The sequence below is a fragment of the Sarcophilus harrisii genome, chromosome 6 (assembly GCF_902635505.1).
Source record: "Sarcophilus harrisii chromosome 6, mSarHar1.11, whole genome shotgun sequence".
Taxonomy (NCBI): domain Eukaryota; kingdom Metazoa; phylum Chordata; class Mammalia; order Dasyuromorphia; family Dasyuridae; genus Sarcophilus; species Sarcophilus harrisii.
This window is the reverse complement of record NC_045431.1, coordinates 244,737,608-244,755,396: the sequence shown is the minus strand read 5'-3', so window position 1 is coordinate 244,755,396 and position 17,789 is coordinate 244,737,608. Positions and strand designations below refer to the sequence as shown.

General features: G+C 56.9%; 1 protein-coding gene across 1 annotated transcript in view; it reads right to left on the bottom strand.

Moving 5' to 3' along the window:
• Positions 1-4,351: 4,351 nt before the first annotated feature.
• The window catches only part of SYT7 (synaptotagmin 7), a 76,410-nt gene continuing 62,972 nt past the window's right edge, over positions 4,352-17,789 (bottom strand). The window contains exons 8-13 of the mRNA XM_031943657.1: positions 15,388-15,523; positions 10,048-10,318; positions 6,953-7,122; positions 6,124-6,238; positions 5,316-5,436; positions 4,352-4,604 (exon numbers count right to left, since the gene is read on the bottom strand). Coding sequence (XP_031799517.1) covers positions 4,352-4,604; positions 5,316-5,436; positions 6,124-6,238; positions 6,953-7,122; positions 10,048-10,318; positions 15,388-15,523 — 1,066 coding nt within the window. The remainder of the gene's footprint in view (positions 4,605-5,315; positions 5,437-6,123; positions 6,239-6,952; positions 7,123-10,047; positions 10,319-15,387; positions 15,524-17,789) is intronic.

Sequence of the window (17,789 nt, the reverse complement as noted above, 5' to 3'; positions counted from 1 at the left end):
TGCTGGCTGGCCCATGAGGAGGGGGAGGGGGGAAAAGGGGGAGACATGTGAGATACCCCCAGAGCCTATTAACCCCTTCCTGTTCCTTTCGCCTTCCTCTCCAAAGCAGACTCCCAGGCTTCCACCATCAGGATTTAGAACCAACAGAGGCCTCATAGGGGGTCTGATCCAATTACAGAGGAGGAAACTGAGCTTCTGTATTGATCCATCTCCATTCTCTTGGCCCTCTCTGAGCTTCCTCTCCCACTCTGCCCCCTGCTTTCTCCACCTACTCAGTTTCATTGCTCCCTCCACACAAACCCAAGACTGCCCTTTGTTGGATCATAGAATTTAAATCTGAAAGGACCCAAGTGACCCCTTCCAGCCCCCACTTAGCCAATGAGGAAACAGCGATGAAGTGACCTGCCGAGGTCACACGGTGGGCTTATGAAATAACAAGTAAGGAATCCAGAGCAGAGGAGCCCAGTTTTTTCCCTCTTAGGGTGACAGAATCCTAGATCGAGCACTGGAAAGGACCTTAGTCATCTCCCCCAGTCCCTGTAGGAATCAAGGGATTTGCCCAAAATGACACAGGGGGACAATGAGAGAGAGCCCTTAGCCAGGCTGGGCTTCAGAGCTCCTGGGACGAATTATCTGGGATGGAAAGCCGGGCAAGGATATGTGGGTACGGCGCCTGGAGAACTGGGGTCAGAGCCCTCCTCTCTAATTCAGGTGCCCCATGGGCAAGCAAGACCCTGCTCAGGGGCTCCCTCTGCATGCACCTTCTAGGCTCGGAGATCTTCCAGTTCTGAGCGCCTCTGTCCTGCCCTCCCTCTGGGTCTGCAGCAGAGCAATCTGTACTCTGAGAGCAAACCTCCAGCCTCCTGGAGCCCTGGCACCTTTGGACCTGGGGTCACCCTCAGCCTTTCCTGGGGTCCCCTTTCACCCTCTTCTCTTCCCCACCCCAAATACGTCCTCCCTCCCAGGTCAACTTTTCTACAAGAGCCCGCCAGACCATGATGTCTATTTGCCATCTGGTGGCCAGGGTAGGGAACTGCATGTCTATACCTGCTCCCAGGGGACTGGGACCAAATCCTGCTCCTGGGGTGGGGAAGCTCTGCTGGGATCACCCGGAAGGTACCAACTCTCCGGGAGCCAGCAGGGCCCCGAGCCTTGTCTCCTCATCGTCTTAGGGGAATTCCAGGGGTTCCATCCCATTTCTTTGGGCAAGGAGTGGACATGGAGAAGGGACAGAGGGAGAGCAGAATGAGAGGGGATGTGGCCTCCTCAAGCCTCTTTTGGGCCGGTCAGGCGCTCAGATGGACTTTGGGGGTAAATCAATAGTCACTCCAATTCCCAGCATTCACAGGAGGGGGAGGGGATGATCCTAGCAGAGTGGGGGGGGGCCCTCTGGGTTAGCAGAGCTTAATGGAGCTGCTGGGCAGGGAGAGAGGGATCTGGGAAGTCGCAGGTGTGGATGAGCCAGTCTTTGAGGTTCTAGCTTGGACCTTCTAGGGCCATTTTTATGCTCTAAGGCTCCTTCTAGCTCTGACCTTTTATGGTCTAATATCTGACACCGCATTTTCTAGACCCTAAAAAATCATTCCTAGGTCTGACCTCCTACACTTTATATCCTGAGACGACCCCCTCCTCTGTAGCTCTGATCTTCTGTGTTCTAGATTCCCTTCTAGCTCTGAATAATATGCCAAAACTCTTTTCCAGCCTGTTCTAAGTCCGGCTCTCTTGTTGATGTCCCAACCATCTCTATTCTAACGTCCCATACAGCTGGAGATTCGGCCTTCCAAGGTGGCTCCCAGCATTCTGTGTTCCAAGGTCCCTTCCAGCTCTGAGATCCTGCCTTGGAAATTTTCTCCCAGGTCTGAAAATCTCCCGAGTTCCAAGGGCCCGTGCAGCGTTCTCATGGGTCACGTTCCAAGGTCTTGGGGCCCTCGGCGTTCTAAGGCCCTTCCCTGTCAGCTCAGGGATCCTCTGTTCTAAGACTCTGACAATATGGGAGGGAGATGGGGAGTCGGCCCGGAAAGGAGAAATGGAAGGTCTGAAAGAACGGGGGAGAAGGACCAAGGCTTGACAGGGCTGGAGGGAGCGCTTTTCCCAGTGAGAATGAAGGCAGTGGAAGTGGGGGGGGACAACATGGGACCACTTAGTGGGAAAGGGAGGACCAGGAGCCACACGGAGGCTCCGGGATGGAGCAAGGCTTGCTTGGGTGCTGGCTGGGGCCGGCCTACTTAAAATTCTCAGCAACGGGGTCACCCGGCAAGGGAGCCAGCCCTCTGCGTGATTGGCCATTTCCTGGAAGGGCCTTGGAGACTTGGCTCACGTGGAGCTGGCCATGCTCTGCTCACTTTGGTTTGGGTTCTCTGGAGAGGAGGGGGCTGGGGGCAGGGCCCTACAGAAGCTAACAGGAGAGGGGCGGCGTGGCGGGGTCGGGGCGGGATGGTCCGGGGGCGTAACTCAGCTCTGCCCTTGCTCCTGCTGCCCTCTGGCTCAGTGACCTCAGCCCTCCCCCTCTAGGCCGTTTCCCTGTTTCAGAAATGAGAGGGTTGGACTAGAGGCCCCTAAAGGGCCCTTGGAACTCTAACTCCTACAATCCTATGCCTATTTTTATTCTAAAAAAAAAAAAATACCACAAGGACTAAGTAGTTTTCATACACACAGGATTTCATACTTCGTGTTTTGGGAGGGAAGGGGAGCCAGCGGGAAGCCCCGTTCCGCGTGGGGGGGGGGGGCGCCAGAAACCGCTTGGACAAGCCCAGATAATTCGGACGCCATACCCTGGTCTCCATGAATGGAAGGCAGACATGGGGATAGGAAAGCACAATGTCCTTGTTCTCAAACCAGCGGAAGGTCCAGTCTAAGCGGTAACGAGACTGGGAATCAAAGGCCCGAGCTTCTGGGCTCTACTACTCAGGACTCTGGGCAGGTCTGGGAGCCATTTCCTTAGGTGAAAAATGAGGGGTCTGGGAAAAGTGGCTTCCGAGGCTCCTTCCAGCTCTAAATTCTAGATACGGGGGGACTGTACAGAAAGGCTGTCCCTGCTCCCTTTTCCCTCGGCTGGCTGTCGGCCCTAAGGACCTGCTCATTCCCTCCCTCTTTCCCCAGGATCCTTCTTGTCTCTCTGCGCCCTCCTCCTTTCCCAAACACGGCCCCTCAGCACAACCTGGGGCCCAGCGCAGCGAGCAGTCTGGAGCCAACAGGCCCCTGCACGCTCACACACACACGCACACAGACACAGCACATGTACCCCGGCCCTTGGCTGGAAGCCGGGCTATTTATCCCCCCTTGGCACACGGGGCCCCGGACGGCTCAAAATAAACACCCCCCGAGGGAGGAGGGCCTGGCCAATCGCCATGGCCGCCGCGTGCCCTCGCTGACCAGGGTGGTCTCCAGAGGCCGCCTTAAAGAAAGTGGCGAGCGGTCCGGCCTGCCATGGGGCCCCTGGAGGATCTCACCCCCGCCGTCCGGCCGTCTCCGTCCAACCGTCTCTCTCGCTCTCTACCTCTGTCCCCCCTCCTGTTTCTTTAGTGTCGGCGAGCTGAAGAAAAGGGGCAAGCAGGAAAATGGCTCCCAAAGACCCCCGAGATGGGGGGGGGCTGGCGTTTCCTAGAAACATGGCCATACTGAGTCCTGGGCCCCCTCCCTGGCTGAGCCACAGGGGTCCTTCCCCCCACCCGATGGGGGAGCCACGCCCAGGGCGTTGTGCATAAAGTGTGAAGGCGTGACCCCCAAACCACGGCCCACAGCCCCACCCCCGGGCCTCCCCAGGCCCCACTCAGGCCTTCAGTTGGTGCCACTGAGCCACGGGCTGCCGAGGACGGGCAATCATGTCCTTCCAATGCTTCACCTCCCCAGGACCGCTCTTCCAAGACAGATAGATCTGGAGGGAGGAGAGGGAAAGGGAGACTCATCACTCCATTATCAAGCATTCATTAAGCACCTACTGTGTGCCAGCCACTGTCGGGTGAGCCTATCCTGGGAGGTAACAGATGTCTGTGAAAGCATAAGGATGCAAAGTAAATGCAGAGTTATTTTCTGAAGGGAGCTCCTAACCACTGGGGGGGGGGGGTGTGCAGCAGGGAAAGGCAGACACGGCACTTGAGCCAGACTTGGAAGAAAGCTAGGGCTCCCAAGAGTGCACAGTGAGGAGGCCGGGGGTCCCTGACATGGGGACCGGCCTGAGCAAAGGTGTGGAGGTGGGAGATGGACTACGTGAAAGGAACAGCAGGAAGGCCATTAAGCATGTGGTCACATCCCAAGGCAAAAGGCACCTGGTCAGATTCCCAGCTAATTCTGGGGGGTTCCAGAGGCGAGGAGGAGGCACTGGCATGTCCTGGGTGGGTCAGGACAATGAGGGCTAACTTCGGGACGTGGTGGATGGCAGGGGGACACTTTGGCTCAGGGTGGCCTGACCCTCTGGGGCTGGGAGGCCCTTCCGAACTTCTGTTAAGCAAGGGGGGACACAGTCTTTGCAGGCTGTCATGGCCCAAACCTCAGCCCCCCGGAGTGGGCCGTGGTGCCGGGCACAGGCCACGGACCGGCAGGAGCCCCTGGGTTTCATCCGTCCCACCCCCCCAGGTGAGCCGGGGGCCGAGGCCCCAGGGGTACAGCTGGGAAACCAGGAGGCCCGAAACGCGAGAGGGAGGCCGCCTGGGGCGGGCCATTCGCACCAAAAAGGAAAAGACCCCGAGACTTCAGGGGTCTGATCAAGGGGTGACCAAAAACCGGTCGGAAAAAAATTCCACCCCGGATGGACGGGGAGGGGACCCGGACAGGGGGCCCCGTGCTTAGGCACGACTCGCCAATTTGTCTGGTTCTGATATATTAAAGACAGGGTGGAAAACGGGGACAAAAGGGGGAAAGAGAATAAATCAATCAAAAGATGTCGGTTTCTGGGGTTTGGGAAAAGAATTTTTCCCCCTTTTTCCTTCTTTTTTCCCCCCTTCTCCTTTCTTCCTTTCTTTTCCTTTTTTTTTTTCCCTCCCTCCCTTTTTCTTCCCACCTTCCTTCTTTCCCTTCTTTTCCTTTTTCTTTCTTTTCCTTCCTTCTTCCTTCCTTCCCTTCCTTCTTTTCCTTCCTTCCCCCTTCCTTTTTTCCCTTTTTTTTTCCCCCCCTTCTTCCCCTCCCTTCCTTTGTTCTGTACTTCCTTCCTCCAGAATTCCTTACCCCATTCCATATATTTAAAATAATCAATCCCTTTGGGCATCAAACCCTCCCTTAGGTCCTCTTCCCTCCTCCCCCCCCCCTCATCACAAACCCATTAACCCCCCTTGGTAATCATTCCCTGAGCTTATCCTTGTCCATGTTGTTTTCTCCCAAGCTTCTCTTGGGGGATGTCAAAGGAGACCTTTGAAGCAGGGTTCAGGTTCCTCTTCATGGTCACTGTCTTCTTCTTCTCCACTCGCTTGTCCTTGTACATCAACCACACCTTCACGTAGGGGTCTGTGGGGTGAGAGGCAGGGGTCAGGGGAGGGGGATTTCTCCAGCCCTGACCCTCTCTACCAAGGGCTTGGAGGTGCTAGGGGAAGTGGGAAAGGAGGGCTTCTTTTCTCTGGGGGTACACGGCTCAAAGAGGGAGCCATGAAAGGAGCAAAGGGAGCCTTAGGATATGCTAAATTGTAGAATGTCAGAGCTGGGAGGGCCCTTAGAGACCATTTGGTTCAATGACCTCATGTTACAGATGGGAAGGGTCATGACTAGCCCAGGGTCACTAAGGAAGTTAACCAAATTAGGGCCAGAAGCCAGGTCTCTTCAGTCCCAGCCTGGCACTCTTGCTGTGTTCCCTTTATTCTGGAAGGAAATCCAGAACGAGCCTCTCTCTGTGGGCAAGGGGTGCTTGACACAGGCCCTGGCACCAGACAGATCCTTAATAAAGCTTGGCCGCCTCCTGCCTGGCAGCCTGGCGCTGGGAGCATTCTGTGAGGAAGGAGAGCTCCTGGGAGGGAGCTGTCCAACGCGTGGAGGGTGAGGGGTGCTGTCCAAAGCATGCTGGGTGACTTGTAGCAGATGTAGAATGGGCCCTGGTGAGAGGGGCCCTCGGGAGCCTGAGCCCGGAGGGACACTGTCAAAGGACTCGGAGCCCGGGGGGACACTGCAGAAGGGCCCAGCCTTTCCCAGAGCCCGGAGTACCAGATGTGCCCCCGATGTCCATGGCTTTGAGGTTCCGTGCTTTGATGATATTCACGATGATGGAGTTGGCAGAGGGGTTATAGCACAGGGACAGGAGCAGCTCCCCTCGACTTCCCTGGAGGAGACAAAAGGAGCGGGGTGGGTGGGACTGAGCCGTGGCCAGAGGCGGGGATGGGGGCGATTCTTGGGTGGCTCTGCCTTTGAGGACCCCGGGGAGGACCACCGTGCAAGGGCCCGCAGACCTGCCAGCAGAAGCTGGGGGGCTCCCAGCCCCTCTGGAAAGTAACCCTCAGCCCCGAACTCTGACCTCGAGCCACATCCAGGGTGAGAACACCCTATTCTCAAGTTCCCACCTCGTTCCCGGGGTGGCAGAAGCTGCTTAGCTGTGGCCATGGGGTCTCTTTTACAATGACTCCCCCCAGTTTGGGATACTAATAATAGCCAGCATCCATAGAGTGCTTTAAGATGTGCGAAGCATTTTACAAATATCTCATTTTATCATCACAGTGAGTCTGGGAGTTGGGGATGGGGTATGATGATCCCATTTTACAGATGAGGAAACTGAGGTCAGAAGAGGTTAAGGGATTCGACTGGAGTCTATAGCTAGGAAGTGTCTGAGACAGAAACTGAACCCAGATCCTCCTGACTCTGCGCCTGGCACTACCTAGCCACCTGCTTTTATTACCATAGATGGCACCTCCCTTGGATCCCAGAGCCCAGCTCAGCTGAGGACCCCTGTTCATAGAAAGAGGGGGGCCTCCCTCTGCTGTGGGGGAGCTGAGAGGCTGAGCCCCAATCTCAGGGAAGGAAGGAAAGGAAAGGGCCTTACGCTCCCGTCGCTACATGGCTTCAGCTCCTTCCAGAATGTCTGCATCTGGGTCAGGTCCACTTTGTTGAGAGGGATGGACACCTCCCCAATGGGGTCGTTCCGACTGAAGCGGTCGTAGTCCAGGACCTGTAGATACAGCACCCGCTGTACCACCTTCTCATAGGGGAAGCCTGTGGGGACCGAGAAGAGACAGGACTGTGAGCCTCCGCCCCAGATCCTCCTCCTTCCATGGATAGAAGAATCCTGGAGCCCCTGAACCAGAAGGGACTGAGAACCAGAAGAAACGGACTAAGAACCAGAAGGGACTGACTGAGAACCAGAAAGGGCTGACTGAGAACCAGAAAGGGCTGACTGAGAACTAGAAGAGCCTGAGAACCAGAAGGAACTGACTGAGAACCAGAAGGGACTGATTGAGAATCAGAAGAAACTGACTGAGAACCAGGATGGACTGACTGAGAACCAGAAGGGACTAAGAACTAGAAGGGAATTAGAACTGGAAGGGACTGACTGAGAACCAAAAAGGGCTGACTGAGAACTAGAAGGGCCTGAGAACCAGAAGGGATTGAGAACCAGAAGAGACTGAAAACCAGAAGAAACGGACTGAGAACCAGAAGGGACTGAGAACCAGAAGGAACTGACCGAGAACCAAAAGGGCCTGAGAACCAGTAGGGACTGTGGCCACAGGAGGCTCATCCAGCCTCCACCCGGAGACTTCTCCTATCAACATATCCCACTCCTGTCTGCATCCTGAGTGTCCCCATTCTAACTGGACGTCCTGCCAACATCTGTCGTTACATACGCTCGTGGAGGGCACAAATGTGAAGGTCAGTCAGGGCCTGAAAGCTGGGAGACATCTATCTAAGCTGAGCTAGAAGCTCTCCCTCCTACAGCCTACTTGCCAAAGATTGGATACAGGGAACTCGTCCCCTTTTCTGGCATCACCTCACCCTAGGATGCTGCTTCTTTCATCAAGCCCAGATGTGCCCCTCCCCTGCCCTTCCCCCATTTCTACTCTTAGCTGAGTATTACATGACTTTGCTACCAGGGAGTCGGGAAACATGTGCCCGGAGCTCCGAGCTCATTTCCCCTTTGTTCCCTTTCCCACTCGGCCGAGGCCTCTTACGACGGGCTGAATGTCGTGGTCTCCTGGATGCAGAGAAGGGGAGAATGTGGGTCAGGGCACAGGAGGGGGGGAGGAGAGAGAGATGGAGCGGAGTGATGAAGGGACCTCGGAGAGCCACACCGAGCTCCGGGATCGGGAGCATGGCCTTCAAGGGGTTGGTTCTCTCCTGACTCTGCATCCGGGAATTTCTGCACTGCACCCCTGCAGTCTTCTTTAGGGGAGCCCCCAGGAGAAAGCTCAGACTGGGGGGAGGGAGGGAGCCAGCCCCCCCACCCAAGCTCGGTCAAGTGGGCGAGAAGGGTGAATGGGCTGTCCCCCTCCTCCCCTTCCCTGCCTAGGACCCACTCAACTAACCCAACGGCAGCATTTTGCAGATGAGGAAACTGAGTCAGGCCCAGAGTCATTTGCCCAAAGCATCACAGCTAGGGAATAGGAGCAAAGCAAGATGTGTCCCTTCTCAATCCAGAACTCTTTCCCTGGCACCACACTCCTTTCTTTTCCATGTTGTTAAGCTTTCAACTCCCCAGCATGGACCCATTTCTGGGATTCCTTTGCCCCAAACTGTCCTTAACTAAATTTTTCTTATGCAGTTCATCCTGATGACCTGAGGTGAGCTGTGTGAGGCTGCCCAAGGCCCCTCTGGCCTCCCTCAGGCCACAGGGAGGCTCTCTCTGGGTCCCAGACACCAACACCCATTTTGGAGCAAAGCCCAGCCTCTTGAAGGGTCTTTAGGTGTCAACTGGAACCAAGTCCAGACTCCTTCCCACAGGCCAGTTCCGAGGCGTATTGGTCTCCACAGCCCATAGCCCCATGTCCCAGTGAAGGTCTGCCCGGCCCCAGGGGGGAGAAGCCCAAAGTCAAATAGTCACCTGCCCTTCAGACTAGTTGCACCTTCCACTAGTACAGGGATCACTAACAGACTGTATGCCCCATTTTCTCCTTCCTGGGGCCTGAAGGGTCATTACAGACTCCCAAGAAGTGCCCCAAAGGCCACCTAGTCCCCCTTCACCATGAAGTCTTCCCTGAGTGTTTCCAGGCTACATGCAGCAAAAGAGGAGAGGGCTCAAAAATTAATGACTCCTTCCTTATTGCCCCCTAAGGGTACTCTCAGCACAACCATTACCCCCCCAAAAAAAACTCTGTGCCTCAAATGGACTCTCCCTCTTGTCTGTTGACCCTGTGGTCCAGCTCCATCAGCTAGAATCTCTCCCTTCTTCCCTTCCTGGAAGTCCTTCCTGCCCCCAAGGACACATGGGCTGCCCCTTCTGGTGGTACTTCGGTTGGATCTCCTTAGGGGCCTGTACAGTGGGAGGGCCATGAAAGTGGACATCCACCAGGATCTTGGTGGGCCGGAGTGTCTTTGAAAACCCCATATTCCTATTACCTAGATTGTGTTGAATTTTTATTTATTTTGTTAGATATTTCTCAATTCCATGTTACTCTGGTTCAAGCCACACTTGAAGTACTGAGGGTGCCCACAGAACTAATTAAACTGTGAGCTTCATGATCAATCACCTCAAACTCTCACACATCCAGCAATATGTTCTGCGCACAGGACATGCTTAACAAATGAATTTCCCCCTGTTCTAGACTCGGAGCTTCATGAGTGGAGGGATCATTTCTTTACAAACTCCATAATTCATCTGTCAAAGTAATCTGAAAACAGCAGATGTGTTTTCCCTTTTTTATCCTTTCTCCAGGAAGGATAAGATTACATCTTGCCTAAATTTTGAGTTTTATCTAGCACAATATAACCTGCATAGAAGGTATTTAATAAATGTCTCCTGCTGTTATTATTCCCATTCAGTTTCCCACCATATAGATTCCTATCTGTGCTCCCATTATACAGATGAGAAAGCTGGGGAGTGAACCCAGACCTGAGCCTTGGCCCTCCCCCCTGACTCATGGGTCCTGTAACTTCCCAAAGTCAGACTCCCATTTCCTCAGGCCCCCGAGGAGGGCATGGCCTCACCTTCAAAGAGGAAGGTCTCGTTCCAGTGGGGGTTCAGGTTCTTCCTCTTGACCTTGGTCTCCAGCTTGTGCTTCTTGTCGGGGAGCAGGTAGATCTTGACGAAGGGGTCGCTGGTACCGCTGAAGTCCTTGGCTGGCAGCTCCTGGGCTTTCATGATCTTCACGGTGAGGGTGGACTCTTGGAAGTTGTAGCCCACGCTGAACTGGATCCGGCCCAGGTTCTCCTGGCTGCAGCCTTCGTGGGCTTCGTCATCCTCCGAGCCTGGGGACAGCTGGGGCGGGAGAGACGGACACCCTGTGGCCATCAAGCCTAGCCCCCAGCTACCTAACGCCTTTCCTGCGGTCCTGAGGGAGGGTACCACATGGCTTCCGCTATGCTAAGGGGCCTATTTGGGAGGCTGGGCAGGGTAGGAGGGAGGGGATCCTTTCTTGTTACCATGAAAGGGGCCAGAGGAAGCAGCCCCATTGTGGCAGTGCTGTCTCCCTCCACTCCTTGGTTTACAAGTGCTTACCTCCCATAAGAACCCCTACTGGTTCCCCTCATCTCTGTGGTCATCTCCAAACTAGCCCGCTTCTGTGTCCTCTGCATGCAATCCCCCCCCCCCTCAGCCTGGGAATGCCCAGATTTGCCTTTCTTGGCACCCCTGGCACCGAGCACACAGCAGGCATTTAAGAAGTCCTTGCTGGTTTGATTTGAGGAGGACTCTTTGAAGCAGGTGACACAAGTATTATCTCCATTCTACAGATGAGGAGGCTGAGGCCCCAAGAAGCCAGAGTTTGGCCAAGTCCAGGGCCTTTCTTCCTCCCGCAGAAGCCCAGGGTGGCTGAGAGACTTAGGAAATCTCTGGGCAAATAAAGACTTGGGCAGATCCTGAGCCTCCTGACCCACTCTACCTCTGCCAGCTGCTACTCCTGGCCTGGGGGCCCAACGTGGTGGGCTTGGGTGGAACCCAGGTGAGTCAGGGAAACGCGCTGGAGCCTTATTTGGACCACGGGCAGGGGGAGGGGACCCCCAGAGCTCTAGGCCCTCTTGGCAAAGCTTGCGGACCCCTTCTTGCAATCATGTAAGAAACTTCATCGGGCTCCCAGGATTACTATGGAAATGGGGGGAGCAGGGAAGGACATCCTGATCCGAATGAAGCACATCCTGATCCGAATGAAGCACCTCAGCAACCCCCAGCTCTGTGCCCGTTCTACGTCGGCAGCAAGTTGGCCCCTGGGCTTTCCGCAGCTGCCTCGGTACCCCTGGCTCCTGATCCCGGGGGGGCCCCCTTCGCCACAACCATCCTTGAGATGTAGGAACGTGGTGGTCTCGCCTTCCACCCCCTCCCCCTTAAACCTCTCCTAAACCAGGCTTCTGCTTCCCTCCTCCCCCTGCTTGTAATCAATCTTGGATGTACTCCCCCAAACGGGGTGCCCAGAGCCAAGTGCTCACTGCCCCCTTTGTGGGCCTGCATGTGGGGGTGGCGGGCCGGGATCGGGGCCGGCGGCACTCCTGGGCCTCTTGCAGGCTTCTCACCAGGCTTCACACGCACTGCCACAGCCCCGAGCCCTCATTAACCAGATCTGGGATGGCACAGCGGAGCCGTAACCATGGCAACCTGGCTGGGCAGCCCCCACTGGAGCCCCGGGGGGACAGGCAGCCTGAGACCCTTCTCCTTCAGAAGGCTTCATCAAATAAATATCAAAGGAAGCCGGTCCTCTCGCTGTTTCTGAAGCGAGGCTGACCCCTGGAGAAGGGGGGCAGCCCTCCTCCCCAGCGTCACTTGAGCCCAGATTCCCAGGAGTCTCACCTTCTGGGCTAGCTTTTCAGAGCCCAGGGACAGCGGGAAGGGTTTTCGGGCCGTTAGCTCACTGAAGGCTGGCAGAACCCCCAAAATAGGAGCTCTTACCATCCCCCTTTCACAGAAACTAGGATGCAGGATGGGGGCAAGCCTGAGGCAGGAGGAGAAGCTGGGTCTTCCTCCTTCCAGACCTAGTGCTCTATCTGAGAGGGATCTCCCAAGAGCCTTTAGGTCAGGGCTCCTTAAACTTTTGGGGGGTCTGGGGAGCTTTCTCAGAATAATGCCCGCCGGCTCACAAAGTACAGAGGATGCCAAAGGAAACCAATCCCACTGAAATACAGGGGGCCGAATGCTCAAGAAACACAAACATATCCGCCCACAGGTTCACAGACATTGAGGCAGGAACCCCCTGAATCAGAATTAAGGAAACTGGTTCTGGAGTTTTGGAGAGGGGAAGGGATCTCTTTGGCTAATGAATACCACATTGGGAGCCAAGGGACCTGGACTGAAATACTGGTTCCCACATTTAAGTGGCTACCTGGTGATGTTCTTAGCTGCTCTGTGCCTCAGTTTCCCCATCTGTAAAATGAGGATAATAACACTTGTACTGCCTCCATCGCAGGGCTGTTGCGAGGAGAACCCTCCGTAAGCTATCTCTCAGTAAATGTCAGGCTCAGTAAATGCCACAGGAAAGTAGCTCGGGGGAACCTCAGAAAGAATCCAGTCCTTCCATCTGCAGATGGGGAAAATGAAGCCCAGAAATAAGGGAACGGAAGCAAAGAGGGTAGCAGAAAGACCTGAACAAGCCCGCACAGCAGATATTGAGCCAAAAGGGAACTTGGCAGCTATTTTTGCAGATGGGGAAACTGAGGTAGGTAGCAACGAAGGGACTTGTTCAGGGTCACACACTTAGTAAGTGTCAGGAGGCGGGATTTGAATCCGGTGCCCTTGTCACAATGTCATGCTGCCTCTGGAGAGGCGGTAAGTGGCAAAGTCCTGATTCATCCCTGGGTCTCTGCCTCTGACCACTGAGTGGCAGATGGGAGCAAAGAAACTGGGAGCAATTATCCCTCCCTTGGCTGCTGCCTTGAACCTTGTTATTAGTGCTAATGACCTGGTCTATCTGTGGCTGATTCCACTCTGCTCTCCTCCTCCTCCCTGGAAACCAGAAGATGGGGCGATTCCGGCTTCCCGCCTCCCACTGCCTTTGTCACCTCCATTGGACAGTGCTCCAGAGGCAGCTGTGTGTCAGGGCCGGGCCTCCCTGAGCCCGGCCTTATGGGGACCCGGCGATTGAGAGGGCACCCGGGGACGTGAGGGGAGGGTGAAGGATGCTGGGAAAGATCATGGGAATTAGATGTGAGCAGAAGCAGAAATGGGGGGAGATCAGGAGACGGAGAAGCAGAAATAGGGGGAGATCAGGGGACAGAAGCAGAAATGGGGGGAAAATCAGGGGACAGAAGCAGAAATTGGGAGATCAGGGGACAGACACTGAGAGACAGGGGACTGGACTTGGAAGTGGGCAAGGCGCCCAAAGTGGACAGAGACAGAGAAGCCACGGGAAAGGTCTCTGGGAGTGAGACCCGGGGAGCCTGGGAGGGAGAGCAGAGCTGAACTGGTCTCGGGAGAGAAGCTGCCAAAGGGCAGCTGGAGCTGAGGAGCCAGGGCCGCAATCTGCTCCCCCTCTGGCTTCCAGAGCCAGCTCCATTCCATGGGGCTCAGGTCAGGAGCCTCAATTTCCCCTGTCTGTGGGGCTGCCGCAGTTTCCCTGATGGTCCTGGTTTCCCTTCCCTCTCCCCAGGATGGCTGGAGAGGGAGGCTGCTGTGCCAGGGGCAGCCTGAGTCCCCAGGGGCCAAGACACGCCCTGGGCACTTTCAGTGCCTTCCTCTATAGCATGAGGATGATGACAGCAGCCTTTTTGCCAACCGGGTTATTCCTTCCCAGCACCTCGGGGATTTCCCCCCCTTGCCTGGAGGAGGAATTCAGAGCAATCCCAGAATTACCTCCTGCTCCCCAGAGGGGAGTGGCTGCTGGCCTTGGGATCTGCATTCAAGCCCTGCTTTAGCTATTTAGGAATTCAGTGACCACAGGCAAGCCATTTCCCCTTTCTCAGCCTCAGTTTCCCCATTTGGAAAAATGGGAATAATAATACTTATCCCTCTGAACTCCCTCCCTCTGACGCTCCAGCACAGAGCACCTTACAAATGTGACTTAGGGCAGCCACTTCGGGGCCCTCTGGGACCGGAGGAGTCTAGCTGAGAGGGTCCTGATGGACAGATGACAGATTTACACCACCAGGGGGAGCCACATGATGTGACAGAATGTCTGAGCTGGAAGGGACCTATGTGGGAGTTGGAAGCGCTTTTCCTTGCCATCTGTGCTCACTTGGGATGTGAGGGCTCAGTTTCCCCACCTGACATAAGAGGGTTGGATTGGGTCTTTGAGATCCCGTCCCGCTCTGCTAGCCAATGTTCTATCCCATCCCACAATCCCTTGGAGGTGTGGTTCAGTCAGAGATCCCCCGTCCCAGACAGACCCACACCCCCCAAGAGGCTCATTCTTGCAGCAGACCTGATGGGAAGGTCAGGTCCCAAAGGCCCCTGTCTCTGCTAGCTCAGGCTCAGGAGAGCCTTAGGGCCCTTCTCCCCCGCCGTAGCCCTTGCTTCCTTCCTTGTGGGGGAAAGGCTGGCTGAAACCAAAGGGAGACCCCCGAGATGGCCTTGCTATTGGGAGACTCTCTGGCCCTCTCTCCTCCTACCTGATCAGTCTCTTCCTCTGTAATAACAAGGATCTCTGATCTCAGAGAGCTTTCCTGCTGTGCTCCCATTTGATCTCCCCCAGGACCCCGCTAGGCTGGGAGGGAGGGGGCACTGTAATCTCTCCTTGACAGATGAGGAAACTGAGTCTCAGAGCGGTTCAACTAGTTTGGTGGCAGAGAGAAGCCGAGAAGTCAAATCTCTTTCACACCAGAAACAAATACTGGTTTAGCTCCTCCTGGCAGTAACTTCTGCCACATCCTATCCACCCTCCCCCACCATGACCAATCTCGGCCTCGTTAGGAACAAGAGGAACGCACAGTAGGTCTGAGAAGGCGTGGACTCAACTGCCTCATGTTCCATAAAGATCCCAAGATCAAATGAGGAACAGTGGGCAGAGTGCCAGACCCGGGAGTCGCAAAGACCGGATTCAAATCTCACTCCTGACACTTAAGTCGTTCACTTTGGACAGATCGCTTAATGTGTACTTGCCTCGGTTTCCTCATCTGTAAACTGGGTATAGTAACAGCCCTTCCCCCTAGAGGTTTTGGGGAGGATCCAATAAGATAACGTCCCGTCCTTTGCAGACAGTGATGTGTGAATCAGGGCCATCTGATCTTCCCCGTGTTCCACACTGTCTCCCAAGGAGCCAGGGAATGCACACAGTAGGTGCGGTTCAGCCTCCTTTAGGACTGTGCCGTAACTCGAAGGGGTGATCGGCGGGAAGCCCAGATCTCTTTCCCAGGAGTCCCAGTGAAGTCCCACCTCCCAGACAGGCCCCCCTCTCCCTCCCTCCTCACCATGAGCATCTCGCTGGTGAGGGAGTTGACAAGGTCCGATACAGAAGACCGTGGTTCCGTGCGCCGGTCGGACTCATCGTGGGGGGTTTGACCCGGGACGGGGGCCGTATTCACCGCCTTCCCGCCTGCTGGCAACCTAGGAAAAGAGTCTGAATGAGCAGCTGTGGAGGCCGGCTCGGGCGGACACGGCTGGGCGGGGCCCCCCCGCTAAGAGTCCGAAGGCCCTGGGCCGTACCCCGGCTGCGGGTCCGCGTTCCGGCCTCTCCCACCGCCCGGACGCTCCCTTGGGGCCCACCGGGTCCCGAGCAGTGCTCACGAGGCGCCCATGCAGGGGGCTGCATTCTCCCCACGGGCGCCCCCGGCTTCCTGCCTGTCCCCAGGGCCGCCCCTCCACCCTCGTTCCCCTGGGGCCGTTTTGTCCCCGGGCTAATCCTCCAGGCTCAGTCTCCCTCTGCTCTTTCCAATGGGCCGTCTGGGCTCACTGAGGACTCCCCCCGGGGCCCAGGCTCCTCAGAGAAAGGTTCTCCCTGGTGCTAGCTCTCCCAGCTCCGCCCTCCCGGACCCTTCCTCATGAGAGTGTCCCCGCCCCCCTCCAGGACCCTTCCTCCTGGGAGGGTCCCCGCCCTGCCCCTCCCGGCCGTTCCTCCTTCCCCCTCCCAGGACCCTCCCCTTCCATTAGTTTCCCAGGCCCACCGGGCCGAGGCCCAGCTGGGAGCTCCCAGTCACGACTCGCACCATTACCCTGTGCAAACACGCCCGGCCGTCTGTCACCCAGCGGCCCCCACCTGTGTTTGCTCAGGCTGGCGGGAGCGGAGTCAGGGCCCAGCTGCCAGGGCATTAGGCTCGGCGCCGAGCTGGCCCTCGGGGGCGGGGTGCCTGGCGAGGGCCTGAGGTGGCTCCCTCCATCCGGCCCCGCCCCCCCAACCGAAGGCACCGAGCTGGGGGTTCTCGTCCCAGGGTCTCCTAAACCCCCTTGCTCCCCGGCACGAGGCAGCCGCGCTCCGGCGAGGGCCCCCCCATCTCCGGATTCTTGAGGGTCTGAAGGTCCCTGTCTCGTTACCTCCCATCCATGGGAAAGGTGTCTCAAGGTGGACGCTCCGGGGGCTCCTATGAGAGGCCCCGAGTCTGGCTCGCCGGCCTCCTCAGGGCAGTTGGCCTCTACCAGCCTAGGGTGGGGGAGGCCACGTCCTTTGGGGAGGCTCCCTGGCTACTCCCCGGCCGGCTGGCGGCTGAACCTGGGCCCCCTTCACCCCTCAGTGGGGAGGGACCGTGGAGGGGCGGGGACCAGGCTGGAACATCCCGGGGGGAGACGGGAGCATGAAGCCGAGGAAGGGCTCGGAGGGGATGGCGGGGGCGCCCCCGGCCCGGCCCTGGGACACACGGGCCAGACACCAGGCGGGCGCCAGCAGAGCCCAGCAGCAAGCACGGGCGGGTGCCCGGTCAGGCATGCGGACACGCCGGGGGGCGGGGGGGGGGAGGAGGAAGGGGCCACGCGCACACACGGAGGCACACACAGACCCCGTGGCAACCAGGGAGGGACCGGCTCGGGCGGCAGCCACGGACCAGCTGGGATTGGGGGGGGGGGCGGGGACACCATGAAACGGGGCAGGATGGAAGCAGGGGGATCCGGGCGAGTGCACACACGTGTGTACACATACAAGTCATACATGCATGCACATGCATGTCCACACACACCCAGAGGCACAGCCTGGGCTCAGCCCGGCAAACTCAGCAGCTCAACTGCCTCCCGCCCTCTTCCCCAACCGGGACACACTCATGCACACAAGCACACACATGTACACGTGTACACATACACACATGTGCACACACCTGAGCTCAGCCCGGCAAACAGCATCTTGACTGCCTCTCGCCCTCTTCCCCCAACTGGGACACACACACACACACACGTGTGCACACACACAGAAACACGCCTGGGCTCAGCCTGGCAAACTCAGCAGCTCGACCGCCTCCTGCTCTCTTCCCCAACTGGGACACACACACACACAGAAACACGCCTGGTCAGCCCAGCAAACTCAGCAACTCAACTGCTTGTCATCCTCTTGTCATTCTCTTCCCCCATCCAGGACACACACACATACATACATGCACATACAATACGTGTGCACACATATACACACAGAGGCACACCTGATCTCCACCAGGCAGACTCAGCAGCCTCCGTCTTCCCCTTTCCCCCAGACCACCCCAAGCCCTGCTCCCAGCTCCCCTGTCAGAGAGATGGACACACACACACTCACACACATGTGCACACACATACACATGTGTGCACAAACACACACAGAAGTACACCTGATTTCAGTCTGCCAGACTCAGCAGCCCCCGCCTCCCCTCTTCCCCCCTAGTCCTGCTCCCAGTGCCCCTGCCAGGGAGGAGATGGACAC